General features: G+C 42.6%; 1 protein-coding gene across 4 annotated transcripts in view; it reads left to right on the plus strand.

The window, feature by feature from the left end:
• The window catches only part of rerea (arginine-glutamic acid dipeptide (RE) repeats a), a 178458-nt gene that overhangs the window by 80652 nt on the left and 82430 nt on the right, over positions 1 to 15376 (plus strand). For all 4 annotated transcript variants that reach the window (XM_084721320.1, XM_084721321.1, XM_084721323.1 and 1 more), the window contains one exon: positions 7889 to 7959. In XM_084721320.1, coding sequence (XP_084577446.1) covers positions 7889 to 7959 — 71 coding nt within the window. The remainder of the gene's footprint in view (positions 1 to 7888; positions 7960 to 15376) is intronic.

Raw genomic sequence — 15376 nt, forward strand, 5'->3', positions numbered from 1 at the left:
CTAACTGACTGACTGGCTGGCTGCTCTGTTTAAAATGGAGAGAGCTAATGGAAACCACCTGCCCCCACACCACACCCCCACCCCCACTCCTTCTGCCCTTCTACCTTGGTTTATGTCACACAACATGGCTGCCACAGCCACGCCACATGATTAAATTCAGTAATTTCTTCATAGAAAGTCACGGTGTGTGTAGTGACTGCAGTGTGTAACACAGAGAGAATGCAGGGTAGTCTGAGAGAAAACACCTTGTGTGTGCGAGTGTTGGGAGTTGTTGATGTGGACAGCTGGCACTTCTTGCCGCAGCCACCACAGAACCCTGGGGATTGTGTGCGTGTGTGTGTGTGTGTGTGTGTGTGTGTGTGTCATGTGCACACACAGCAAGCTATGCAGGAGGAGTATGCCTGACACACACGTAGAGCTGGATAACCAGCCTACCCTCCCTCCCCCTTTCTTCAAACTCAGGACCAACTGTTGGCAGTCACACAAAACTGCCGTGTTCTTAATGTTTCCAGGGGCCTCAGTTTGTCTTTCTGAAATATACGTCAGCTGTAATTTTCTTTTTTTGTATGTAATGTATGTTGCCATTATTGCCAAAGAAGTGCAATATCTGCATCTGTGCAAAAGCTGACATTTCTTAACCACATCCAGGGTAAATTTATAATCTTTTCACTTTTGTAAAGTGTAATATAATTCAACTTGGGCTCTTTTAGCAGTTTCTGCCTCACCAAACATTTAGATATTGTTAGATTCTGTCATGTGGAGTTTAGAAAAAAAAAAAAATACTGAAACGTCATACAGCACTAGGAATGTCCAGATCGATTGAACGCCAATTGTTACTGACTGAAATTCATAAAAAATATGTGATTGGGAAGTCAGGATTCATGTTTTCTTGTCATCAACCATGAATTCTGAGTTGGCGTTGTTGTCACATGCTTAACAGTTAACCAAAAGGAGAACTTAACCCCAATATTATTTATATATCAGTTGCTTACCTCATATTTCATTGGTGTCGCCCCACATGAATGAATCCAAAACCGATTATCCCAGGTTTTTGGAGTTGATGGTGCTCCTCTGTTTAAAATGGCAAAACTATATCAAAACATTTGTTTAAAAACTCACATAATGTTTGCAGTATAATCCAAGTCGTTTACGTGACTGTATACTCAATGCTTCCAAGACTTTGCTAATGAAATCATTTCTGGGGTACCCTGGTAGCTCAGTTGGTAGAGAGCACACTCCACATACAGAGGCTGAGAGACCTCAGCAGGGGCCATGAGTTTGAATCCAGCATGCAGCCCTTGGCTGAATGTCTTCACCCCCCTCTCTTTCCCATTTCCTGTTTATCTAAAGCTGTCCTATCAAATAAAGGTAGAAAAAACCCCAAAATAAAATAATTAAAAATAAATAATTTCTGTCAAAAGCCCTGTTTACATGTATAGAGTTCTGCAGTGATAGTCTAGTTTGTGTTGCTCAAAAATGATTCTGCACTCAACCCATCATTTTACAGTTTAAATATAACTCCAGTATAACCTTGTCCCTGTTACCTGTCCTATCACTCATGCTTATTAGATGTTTGTCTGTATGTTAGCAATGTAGTTAGCCAGTAACACAAGCGCAAAGCTTCGTTTTGATCTGCTCCTATTTGCCCTGTTTACTGCACGTTACGCTGTTAATACTAAACTAAACACTTGTTTTATGTTTGAAATTGAAGGCCCTCCAGCAATTCAGTGGACAGAAACCCTTTATTTCTTAACAAGGAACATGTTGTGAAGGAGTTGAGTCACTTGCAATAGCTAGTAGTGAAATTTGGTGCAGTTGGTCCAGTTTGGCCTTGATCTATAATAATGCCAAACAGGTGTTACAACAAAACCGATAAAGCCCATAGACGATCAGCAATCAGTGGTGACAAGGAAACATCATCAGGGCATCCCACTTTAGACATTGTTAGTTTCTGTCATTTGGAGTTTACATAAATGATCTGAACTTCATTAAATAGTTTTGAAAGTGAATTGTTAGTTGTTTAAGTTTAGTGTAACTACCATAGAATGTAATCATCTATCTATATTTGCACTACTGATCATTCTTGTGCAACTGAAGTTCAGTTTTTCAGAAGGATATTTAATACAGAGTAAAGTAAATTATATTTCATACGAACACACCAGCATGGGTCCTCTTGAGAAACCAGTATAATGTGGTTCAGCAAGTGTTGGACTGGTTATATGCGAGCCAAGACACCGTAGGCTAGAGGGCGATTAGCATAGCACATCCCCTCTGCTACAAAGGCTTGCTGTCGATCAGTTTTCTGTTTCCAGTGAAGCTAACATGAGGGACAAGCCCTTGGAGTCATCTCATATTGAAACATAGCAGTGTGAATCTGTAGCCTGTCGCTAACCGAACAGATCTATTTTTAAAAAGCCCTCTCTGCTCTCCCATCTCTCCCCACGCTAGAGACTCTGGGAAAAGGGCTTTTTAGTGAAATCCAACCACCTGCCGACTGCTAAATGAGAAAGCGTGGGCTAGCCGAGAGGGAAGGGGGGGAGGGGGGTTGTCAAAGAGCCTCTGTTCTCCCCTAGGAGCTCAGTCAGCTGTAGGCCTGCCCTATTGTAGAGAGCTGATGGTATCGCTTGCCAGGTATTTCCCACTGCTTTTCCAACAAGAAGGGAGAGTTGTTGGGCTTGTGGATGAAGACAGAGAAGGAAAGTTGGGGTGGAATCAAGTGGTCCGTGTGCCTCCAGGCCTTGACTGCCTGTTACGCCACCCCGCTGGGACCGGCCCCAGCAGGAAGTGGCACAAGGCAACCTTGGTCATCAGCTGGTCTCCCTTGCAGAGGAGCTGCGGTTGGTGGTGGATCAGTAATAACACCAGTCTCCCTCTTTCTCCCAAGCTCTGTGTCTTTCTTGGCCCTCCAGTCCCCTCACACCCCTGCGGTTCCATTATTGCATTCCTTGTGCTATTTAATTTTAGGATCAGTGCACTCAAGGGGGGTAGCTTTGCTTAAAGCTGCGTACTACCCTGCTCTACTGTCTGTGTGCGTGCCTGTGCGTTTGTGCATGTCCACTTTTAACAATGCAGGTGCGTCCTGCCTCATGGCTAACACTCCTGCCTTAAACAAACGCTACTCTTGATTTAATAAGCCCGCCTTGTATCCTAAAATATGCTCTCATTCTTGTTTTGTTTAGCTGATCTCATTCCACGGCACCAACCACCACCACCACCCCCCTTGCTGTTTACAAAACATTGGCATATATGACTGTGTTCACGATGTGACTTTTCCATTGTTGGCGGCTCGTAAAAGAAGCTGATATTATCTAAGAGCTCCCCCCTCCTCCCCTCCCCTCTGCTGAAATGCTGCAGCAAATTAAACAGCATCTTATTTGCTTGATACACAGCAAGGAGGACATGGCTCTTTTGCTGAGGCTAGGTGTGTTTTAGATTAGACATGCTTGGCAGCCATAAGAGAATGGCTGGCTGAACAATGAGCTACAGCTGAGAAAATTGCTCTGTGTGTTTGTGTGTGTGTGTATGTGTGGTGAGGTTATAACAATGAATATTCCAGTGCTTGAACTCAGCAGTGACAACGCTCAGGATCAGGTTTCAGCCAAGTTGCTTGGGTCTGAGGAGGCTGCCGCTCAGTAGCTTCATGATTATCTCCCCGTGTCGGAAGTATTGAACTTTCCTCCTGCTCTCTATCTGTCTGTCTGGGTGGCGTGGCGGTCGACAGTGGATTGCAGGGAGGAGGCGAGTAAAAGAAGAAGCTAAACTTACGGCTGCCGAGGGAGTGAGAGCACTCTTACTACAAAGGCCCTGCTGTGGTTGTCCCTCCTACAGCGAAAGGCTTCATCCATCCAACGAGCACACACTTCAACCCTTAAAAAAAAAAAAAAACTGCCCATCCCTCCCCCACATAGACCCCCACCACAGCTTGTCCCTCCCCTTTCCACTTCTCCACTTGAGTGAGGAGACCCACTTCCAAATGCACAAAATGGCAGGAATGTTTAACAAGCCAGGCACCCTGGAGGAACCGTGTGGCCTGCTTCAATGTGCACACCCCCACCAATCCCGCTCCCTGAGCTCTGTCGCCTCCTTGTCCATTCAAAAGCCAAATTCTGAAGCGCTAACTCGGTTTTAACTTCCACATTCATTGAGATTCGTGTTATAGCCGCTTTCAGAGAAATGCCCTTGAGGTAGTAGACTTTTAGTGCCCAGGATGAATTCAAAATGTGCTTTTGACGTTCGAAGAATAGACTCGCTTGCTGTCTGTGAATGATTAAACTAGATCCCTGTCTCTCTCTTTTTCCACCACCTATCTTTTTCACTCTCGCTGTCTGTTCTTTATGCCTGTTGATGTGCTCTGGGGTGCAGACACGGAGATCTGGCCTCTCTAAATGAATGAGCCGATGAGGTGAAGGGACACTAAACCCTAATTCCCCCGATTTGACTCCTCCGAAACATGTCATCTCATTCAGATTAGTCTCTTTTGTTCTCAGCCCTCCCCCCACTCCCCTCCCTTCTGCTCTCTCCTCCTCCTCTACCCGCTTCTCTCCTCTGTCTCTCTATGCTCACACACACTGTGTTGCTCACAGATCACACAATAGCACTGATGGATATTTTCATTCATGTTATCTTGTAAATGACTTCCAGGGATGGTGTAGAGGAGGGAGAGGGGAAAAGCAAGAAGAGGGCAGTAGTGAGAGAGCTATAATGCGTCACTCAGAGCCAGCGAGGGTGATAACCCCCCCCCCCCACCACCACCACCACCACCCTCCCCTTAGAACAGCTCATTCAGCCTACAGCAGATAACAAGCCCACCCTGGGGTTACACACACACACACACACACACACAGAGGCTCTCAAAAAACAAAGCCCATGATGTCACAGGCGCACTCGTACACACCAGCCCCTCTACAAATGGTATCTTTGGTGTCAGAGCCATTTAATATCTTTGCCACCCCTCTTTTCCTCTGCAAGCGGTAAGATAAACCACAGCCGGATCGATAACTCTGTTGACACAAACAAATAAATAACAGATGATGGCACTGTCAGTCACTGAAAAAAAAGCTAGCCCTGCATCTTTTGTTTGGGGGAAAAGCATGCTTTAGTCCTTGTGCAAGGGACAGCTCAGCATGTGTTTTGGCAAAATGAGTACAAGCAGTTTGTGTTATCGGTGTGAATCTTAACCTTAAATCAAAGTTTACAGAGCTCCAGATATTATTCGTCTTCATGGCCTTATGAGTGTGTTAAAGGGATAGTTCGGATTATCTGAAGTGGCGTTGTATAAGGTACTTATTGATAGTCAGTGTATTGCCTACAGCAGATGGTGGTTGGCACACCCTCTATTTGGAGAAGGAGTACATAAAGGAATACCAGCGATGGAAGCTAAGCAATACTCTGCAGTAATGATACATTGATCTTGATCAATATATTGAAGTGTTCAGTCATAAAATTGTTGAATCATTGTTGCTTTTTGTGAGTTAATGTAAATGTAACTGATGGTGTTAAATCGACATATTGTCTCATATTGATCGCAGACCTCTGGATTGAATCAAAACAAAACTGTATTGTGGCAGATTTTTCAATACCAGCAAATATTGAATCATCCAAAGAATCGATTTAATATAGTGTTGTGATGAATCTTGATATTTACACCCCAAGTGAAACGGTTCAGCAGCAAACTGTACTGTACTGTAGACACCTAAAAAAAAGGTACACCCTTTTTTGAGACGAAACTGAGATGAAATCAGTAACTTTTTCTTGCAGAACACAGGATTTGCTCGGCTACCACTTCCCCCATCAATTAGTTTCTCTATGTTATTGCGTGACTTTGGTGTTTTAAAGGGTTAGTTCGGAATCACCAAAGTCACACAGTAACTTGGGATGTAAGCCAATCAACAGGCCAGAGATCAGAACCAGCCGTTTTTTCTGGCCGGTGACCAGCAAGTCAGCATCACATGTCCGATTCTGTGCTGGTCATATTCACACACATGCTCTGCACGGTGATGATGGTGTCATGCGTGAAGCAGACACACTGACCGTAACATCACACCCACAGCAGTGCTGATCACAGCAGCACACACTCAACACATGCTCACACATGCTTGCATGTTCTTAGCAATAAATTCCAAGAACATGAAAAAGAGAAAACAGACAGCAGCTGATGGTGTCGCCAAACAGCCGTAAACTTTCTAGCTCTTCAGGCTAATGTTAGCCAGCAGCAGACTGTTGTTCACAGACTGACAGTTAAAATCTCATCTCCTGTTCTGGCTGAAGAATAAACGACCTGTGTTGATACGTTTCCTCAAACATTTTCTCATCCAGACTTGTTTAACTTCTGCTTCTGTTTTTCTCACTGCAAAGGTTTACTTCAGCAAACTGTTGTACCACGTCAGTCTCCAATTTGTTTACATCTGCTTCCACATGAGATCACGTCAAATCGTGTCCCACAAGATCCTGCGAGATCCTGCGATTCTGTTTTTTTAATGAACATCCAATTTAATTTTACAAGAACAGTTGCAAAAATGTTTGTGAACGCTGTCAATTATAGTTGTTAGACAGACTGAAAACTGGAATCTGCCAAAATGGGCAGGACAGCCCCTTAAAAATCAGAATTGAAATCAGCCAAGAAAATTGGAATTGGTGCATCTTTAACAGTAACACATACAAACTAACAGATCAAGGCAGTGGTAAATCAGCGACTCTTGTGTTCTGGGAGTTATAATACTGAGTTTGCATATGGAGTTTGGTTGTTAGAAGACTGGGGCATGACGGCCACCATCTACTGTAGGTAAATAATCCAAACTATCCCTTTAAGTCAAAGCTAACAGAGCTGCAACATTTAGTCCGCCCTCATGGCCTTGTGAATGTGTTATTGTTAGCAATAGTGCTATGCTCCACTGCTCCAAATGGTCGGCAAAACCAGCCCTGGGAGCAGACAACGAGGTTGTTACATTGCTTCTATCTGAATAGAAGGTCAACTTTCAGTGTGCGTGATCTATTTTGCAATCAATTAAGTGTCGCAGGCTTCTGATTGCTTCGCCTGTCTTTTTCAGGTTTTTATTTAACCCCAAAAAAATCAGTTTGATCACATCCCTGGTTTTGTGTCTTGGCTAAGAGCTTAAGGTGAATGGGCAACTATTATGCTAATTTGACTTTTGTGAATTCAAATCTATTTTTCTCTAATAATTCTAACCTTTGGCTGTTTCTGGAAAGTACTGTGCCAGGCTTAGCAGCCCCCCTACCTCCTCCTCCCCCTTTTCTTCTCTACAGAAGTGGCAGTGTGTTTTTGTCCTCTGTAGCGCGAGTGTTTTTGTTAAGGAGATGAGGGTTCACGACCTGGCCATACCACCAGTCACATCCAATTTAATAGCACAGCCGGCCAGGGCCACGACCTCCTCACACACACAACGCCAGAGAGGGCTGCTTTTAACACTTGGGAGGGTTATATAATTTGGCAACATTTCGAAACATGAATGAGAGGACAGAGAGAGAAAAGCTAACCCAAAGCTAACCGGACATGTATAGGTGCAATGACAGAAGTTGTCATTTTGTAGGAGCGAGTTGCAGTGATAACTAGGGGGGGTTGGAATGGGGTTAAAGCCAGTATTGCTCACTGGTGTATAAATGGAGTGCAACAATAACATAATTCCCCTTGGGCGTAATGTTTGCTTTGGAAAGGCAACCTTGTAGCGCTCCAAAAGTCCTTAATCCTATTACTCGCATTCCAATTGAATTTGACTCAAGGAGAAAAATGTCTTTTCAGTAGAGGTAACAGCACACAAAATAATATATCACTGACTCTGCCTGCATAAAAACATGAAAGCTTTTGGAAGTGTGAACATCTTCTTTCAAACTCACTTTTTTTCCCCATTTTTTTCTGTTTTCTCACTTGCAGATTGTGTGTACATTGAAAGTCGGCGGCCCAACACTCCCTACTTCATTTGTAGCATTCAGGATTTCAAGCTGGTGAGTACATTTCCTGTCTGTCCTGTTTCGTGTCCCTGTGTCCTCACACTGACCTGACGTTCACTACTAATCCACCCACCCATCCTGTGTGTCCCAAGCTGGAAAACAACACCGCTGTTGTTCCAGTGTACACAAATGCCCTGAAGAAACGAGAGTGACGATGGCGTGTGCACCATAATTAGGGGATATAGGTGCAGAGTTGCACATTTTTTGCTACACTGTGGAAGTCTGATGAGAATTGAATACAAATCACAGTGAAATAGAATTTATAATCAGTTTGTGTCCTGAGGTTTGTTTTTAAAGGGTCATGTGTAAAAATAAAAACCCCTCTGAGAATCGGGCTTGAATATTAAGCACCTTTGCGATCCACTGGCAGCGTAATAATGCTTGTAATGGAAATAAAGATGTTTGTCGATGCACCTAATTGATTTAATGAAGGAGGCCTTCACCAGTTTTCAATTGATTTTTTTACAACCTAATGTGGCCAAATTGCCTCTTTTGCTGAATAAAGGAAGAAATTAGTTTTTGCTACTGAGAATGGCTGATTCATCAGGCTCGGTCAGTGTAGTGAAGTGGTTTCTCTGCAACTGGACACCTCAAATGTACCACACACACACAGGCACACAACTGATTTTCCCACACTGCATTTTCTGTTTGCTGAAAGGGAAGTCACATCTGAGTTTAGTTTGCAGCTCTGTACTAGTGTTTCTTTTTGCTGAAGAAATTTGCCAGTCAAAATTCACAAAATGTGAACTTAGCGCTGAAGCCTGAAATCGGTTATGCAACTGAAAGTAATTGTTTTTAATTGATCCCCTGTATGGTTTCCAACTGCCGTGAATGGAGAGCAGGATGCTGTTTTGCAGTAACGTGACTGCCATTTTAAAGGAGAAAAGTTTAAGACCCTAGTGTTTAGAGAAGAGTACTGCAGTCCAAATAGCGAGTTGGAACCATTGGCGGTATTTAAATAATTTGAAGCCCTATTTAAAATGCAATCTATAGTTGAAGACTCAGAACTCATGCAGGTAGGCTGGAGGGACGCTGAACTTAGACGAGTGCAAGATGTGTGCAGCATTATACTTTGACAACAACAAGCAGCAACGAGTTCTAAAACTGTCAGTGACCTCTTAATGTAAAGCTAAGCCCACTGTCCTGAAAATAAAAGACCACTACTCTCAAAATTCACACTCTGGAGTTGGAGTTCAGTAACTGACTGACAGCCTGCCATACTCCATTAACAAATTTCTCAATTTAAGTGTTATAAAAATCCGCTCCTTCCAAAAGATTATTGATGATATCTTACATGAAACAGTTTCAGGAGAACATGCTGGCTGTAGCATTGTTGTTGAAGAAGCCAATATTTCAACTTTGCATGTATCCTGAATCTCTGATGACCTATCATGGTCATTTTATGATCTAGTACAGTAAATATTAGGGCTGGGTAATTTCTCAAAACTGTATTGATATTGCAATATGAGACCAGATATCATGTTAGATTGTTGTCTTTTCCTGGTTGTAAAGGCTGCTTTACAGTAATGTGATTACATTTTCTTTCCAGACTGTTTTGTTATTTGCCTTTAGTCATTTAGTGATTGTATCCACATTGCTGATGATTATGTATCAAAACTCTCATTGTGTTATGTTTTTAAAGCCAAAAATCAATAGTCATAACTACAATATTGTTGCTATGTCAGTACATTTTGATATCAAGTTTTTTGGGCAACATTTTGTGATACTGATCTTGTCCATATCACCCAGACTTAGCAAATATATTACATATTTCTCCTTTAATTTGCAAAGTCTACTGGAATATGTAATCAATGGGTCTGTGTTGCCAAACGAAGCGACATCTAACCCTGCTGGAGTGAGCGCTGCCTGTCTTTGAACAGATTGGTTGTCGATGCATAGAGCAGAGGGCTTGGTGAGGGGTGGCCAAGCCCCAGGGGGCCAAAGTAATGGTTGCCAACAGCCAGAGTGATGATGGGAGGTCAGCTCAGAGGCCACACACACGCACACACGCACACACACACACACACACACACACACACACACACCACTTTTGGAAAAGGTGGAATCGCCTGTCTATATATATGTTTGTACATGTGTGAATATTTTTGTGTGTGTGAAGGGCAGTTGTTGTTTGTAGACAGGGTTTAAGGTGAGCTGTAGGCCTTGCAGAGGGGAGGACAGCCAGGCCCCACAGCGGCAGCAGCAGGGCTTTAATCGGATTGCTGCTAGAGAGTGCTGAGGACGGCAGGAACCCCTCCTCGTGCACACACATGCGCACACACCACCACACTCAACGCACAAAAAAATCACGCACCTGCACCTTGATTAAGAGCACCAGAAGAGGTCTGGGGCAGATAGAGGTAATTGTCCAGGGAGGGAGAGAGAATACTGGCTCCATTAGCTGACCCCTCTCCCTCTTTTTTCTCTCTGTTCCTCCCTCCCCTCCCCCATCCATCTGTAATTAATGAACAGCCATCTGCATGCCTGTATGTGTTTGAGCAGACTGTACCCTTGTCCTCCTATGTTAAAACAACAAGCCCCGCTGGCTCTCTAAACAACTACAGCGTTTTTCAATGAGCTCACTTTGTCACCCGGCTACGAATCACAAAAGATTGGCACCAGCTACATTGAAAATTCGTAATCTCTGTTTACTAGACCAGCACAAAATCCTCTTTTAGGATGATAGCTGATTTAGGGTGTAATTGCACACGTTGGTTGTTTTAAACTACCATCTCGCTGGCCAACCTCAAATCTACCCCATCACCCTGCTCTCAAAACTGGGGCATAGACTTGTGCCTTTGGGACAAAAAAATGCTCATCCACTCATTTCTGCTCTTTTGTGGGACATAATGGTCAGTGTAATCTCATTTCCTTTTCTCGCCACAATATATTGAAGAGGAGAGACAACAGGCAACTTAAGATCCATGCAGTAGACGTCAACTCATTCTCCTCCCTCTCCGCCTCCGCCTCCAACCCCCACTTTTTCTTGCTGCACAAATTATCGATCAGCCCCCCTCTGTGCAGGGGGAACAGGGCTTTGGAGGCACAGCAGAGGGGGAGGAAATTTCATTGGTCCTGAACCAAACAACCTCATCAATATTGCCCTCTCGCGCCCTTCTTTTCCCTTTTCCCCCCTGTCTCTCTTTCTCTCCTCCCTCAGTCTTTAGGCTGTAACGGTCTCACTCATGTACTTTATCTAATGACCTGTGAATCCAATTAGTGGTGTGTAGAAATCCTGAATGCAGCCATCAATCTCTGCTGCATGGGGAAAGAACAAGGATTGAAGCCCGCTTCTCTCTGTCATTATATCTTTCTTGGTGTCGTGATGATTCTAAGACAAGTCTTGCATGTATCCTTGTTGCTTTTGTACACACACACACACACACACACACACACACACACACACACAGCACAGCCATTCAGCAATAACACATGCAAAAAATCCATGCTGTAGCATTATTGGGGTCATTTTGGACTTGGAGGACAATCATTTTTTCCCTAGTTTGTTTACTCAACAGTGGCAGCTGCTGTGCCCACTGTAACCTCTGTGACATATTGATCCAGCCGTATAGATTTCAGTCTCCCGCCTTCCTCCTAAAATGTCTGCCCAGATACAGAGGTGACCAGTAGGAGGCCATTTTGCAGCTAGAGGTATGAAACAAAAGGAGAACATAGAAATGCAGCCATTCTATTATTAATTCATGTCTAGTTTATAAGAAAAGAGAAAGATGTATTAAGATGCAATGTCATGGTAAAGTGGCAATTTTCTGGAAAGGAAATCTGACAAAATCAACAAAACGTGCAAGACAAGATAAAAAAAAATTGAAGCATTAAAACACAAGTGCCACAGGAGAAATATGTGTAACAAACAGTGTCAAAACTATAAAATGCATACTAAGAATTATGTTTTAAAAAGTCTCTTATTTGCTCATTTAGAGTCATTTCGAGTTCAGTTAAAGGGATGGTTTGCATTGTTTGAAGTGTATGGGGTACTTTGGCGGGAAAAGTGTGCTTTGGTCCATATGCAAGGGACAGCTCAGCATGTGTGTGTTATCAGTGTGAATCTTACCTTAAATCAAAGTTTACAGAGCTCCAAGATATTATTCTTCATGGCCTTATGAATGTGTTAAAGGCATAGTTTGGATTATCTGAAGTGGGGTTGTATGAGGTACTTATTGATAGTTGATGTATTACCTATAGGAGATGCCGTTTGCACATCACCACTTTGGAGAAGCAGGAAGGAGCCCCAGCATGGCAGCTAACCAGTGAACTGCTATGAACAGTCAGCAAAAAATGTATTCTAGCCACTTAACAAAAGGTCACCAGACTTTTCCAATGGAAACCACTGTTATATAAGCCAAATATTGCTCTTTCTAAACCAACCAAACTTGCAAAATCTGTTGTTTTACCTCAGAACAGAGAAGTTGCTGGTCTACTGCTGCCTAAATCAGTTAGTTAGTTAGTTTGTTAGTGAGACTTTGAAGAATTCCAGCTATCATTTTAAAACATTTAAGTCACACACAAACACAAATCAACTAACCAATCGAGGCAGTGGTAGAGGAGCAACTCCCATATTCTGCAAATTAAAATTGATTTTGACCATGAGCTTTGTTTGGTTTGGAGAGAGAGCGATATTTGGCCCTATGCAATGGCGTTTTCCCATCTGATGGCAAGGTAAAGTGGTAAAAACTGATTCATTTTCCTGATGTCAACTTTTTATTTTAAATTGGCCTAAATGCGTTTTTTTTGCTGACCCTGTCCACAGCACTTCATTGCTTAACTTCTGTGCCGGTCCTGCTCTCTGCTTCTCCAAGCTGTAGCTAATATACTCACCATCAGTAAGCACCTCATACAGCCCTGCATCAAATAATCCAAACTATCCCTTTAAAGGCCAAGAAACCTGCATGTTTTCCCACAAGGGTTAGTTTTAGTTTACAGCTGGTGCCATGACCTTGTAATGTGTTTGTGATCTATATTTGATGAGTAATGCAGTGAGCCCGGCTGACTGTAGACCTGGATGTTGAGAATAAGTGTTTATAATTTATGTTTATCATGATGTTTAGATTCTGGCAATGTAGCTTATATTGTACTCATGCAGTCTGTGTATATTTATCTGGTTCAGCACTTTACATTCATGCACACAGAGCTCTGTGAGTTTCCTGTTGTTTTAGAGGAGAACGTAAAACAATAAGGCCGTCTGACAGAGACTGAGCACTCAACAATCTGCAGCCATATCTGCCCATTGACCCTGGCTTCAGTGATCCATCCTGCTTTCTTACCTCGATTGTCTCTTCTGTCTCCATTTCTCTCCCTCTCACTCTCTACACCTCATTCCCTCCCTCATCCCCACTCCTCTTTATCTGCTGTCACTCACCTCCCTCCCTCCTCCCATCCCATGTTCTAGTCATTGTGTCCATGTCCTCGACGCTCATTGACCCCCCCCCCCTCCCCACACACACACTTGTGTCTAACCTCATTTGCTGTTATTGGCCAAGTCAGCTGTGTTCTATCCTCCCTCCCTTCTTTCCCCACGTCCCTCTCTCTTTACTCCCTTTGCTTTCTCTCAGCATCCCTGTCTCCCTCCCTCTTTCGCTAATGGAGTGATTGCAGCATTTCTCCCTCCGGGAACGTGGAATTGAGGAGCCCAGTACGCCAACACACACCCACATGTAGCAGCCTCTCTCTCACTATTAGCCACATATACACATGTACACAGACACATAACACCAACACACTCGCACACACCTCTACTCCTGGATCTCTCTGCTTATGGACATTTAATTAGATGCCATGTACAATGCAATTATCTTGCCAGGAGTCCAGCTCATATGTTGCAGGCCTGATCAGCTTAAAAGGGATTTTCTTTAACATACAACCACGATACTCTCTGTGTGTGTACGTGTGTGTGTGTGTGTGTGTGTACGTACTGTATTGGTTTTCTTTTTGCACCCCTCGTCTTGGCATCAGTATTAAAACCACGGTGTTAGGTTATAGTCATCTCAAGGTTGAGTGTGCTCTGTTTGCACTTTTGGAGGTGGTGTGCGAGCAAGTCATTGATATGTTCAGCATTCACACGTGTGTTCAGTGAAAACATGCTGTGATGCAGCGTGTTTGTCAAATAACAGCGTCCACATGTGCACATTGTACACGTGTGTGTTATTGATGTGTCAATATAATTAATGAGAAGTATTAAAACAAAAGGTCTGCCTGGAAGGGAAAACAAATCACCTATAAACCGTAGCTCTTATTGATTAGTGTTTGGCCTTGCATCTTACATGCTAGATGTGTGCACGGAGGGTTTGCATGACCTCTGGATACTCAATCAGTAAGGACACGTGATAAATTGTTGAATAATGCTGCTAAAGAATCCTGGTGAAGTCTGCAACTAATGATTATTTTCATTGTCTCTGACTATTTTGATTACTTTCTTGATAAATTAATTATATTTTTGTCTATATAATGTCAGAAAATGGTGAAAAATGTCAATCATTGTTTCCTAAAGTGCAAGATGACGTCCTGAAATGTTCTATTTTGTTCTCACCCCAAAGATATTCAGTTTACTGTCATAGATGACTAAAGAACCAGATAATATTCACATTTAAGAAGCTGGAAACAGAAAAGTTGTCAAACTAATTAACTGAGTAATTAATTTAATAGTTGACAACTATCTGATCAATCGTTACAACTCAAATCCTGATCACTCATACTGCTAGTGTAATTTTCTTTCTCTTATTGCGCTCTCTTTTCCTCATATATTTTTTCTCTCTTAGCTGGGAACTGGAAATAAATCAGAAATATTTTCTGTCTAAACTAGTGGCAGCTCTAAAATTAAACTTTTTCAGCTGCCATTAAAATGTGTTATACTGTTTACTATATTTTTGTGTTTGATGTCATGTACACTTAAATAGTGTCAAATAGTTTTATGTTTTGAAACTGGCTGGAATGATTTATGTTAAAGCCAAAACACTTTATTAGCAGATACCCTGAAAAGGACAAAACCAGCAGTTACAGTTGCAATTTTCTTCCTTTTCACCTGACATTTCCACATGACACAATTATTTCTTGGGCTATAAAAGAAAACAGAGTTTGGTAGTGATGATTTAACTATGTACAAAATACCACCCAAATTTATATGCCACATGAAAATCTTCCCTGCAGTAATTTTGCTTGCTTCTTGTTTTGCAATAAATTGTTTTTAAATAGATTCAGACTTAAAACAATTGTGCAAAAATTAAAATCCCCTACAGTTCATATCGTATCATAAACCAGGTCATATTCACTGTCCATGTGAGGTTACATGTGTTTTCAACATGCATGTTTGTGTTGGATGGATATAACAGCATAGCTTTCCCAGTTGTCATGTAAACACCGTGTGTACACCTCCGCTGTGCACACAAACCCACACACGCAC

This window comes from Lutjanus erythropterus, chromosome 6 (genome assembly GCF_056507025.1).
Source record: "Lutjanus erythropterus isolate fLutEry1 chromosome 6, fLutEry1.hap2, whole genome shotgun sequence".
NCBI lineage: Eukaryota > Metazoa > Chordata > Actinopteri > Lutjaniformes > Lutjanidae > Lutjanus > Lutjanus erythropterus.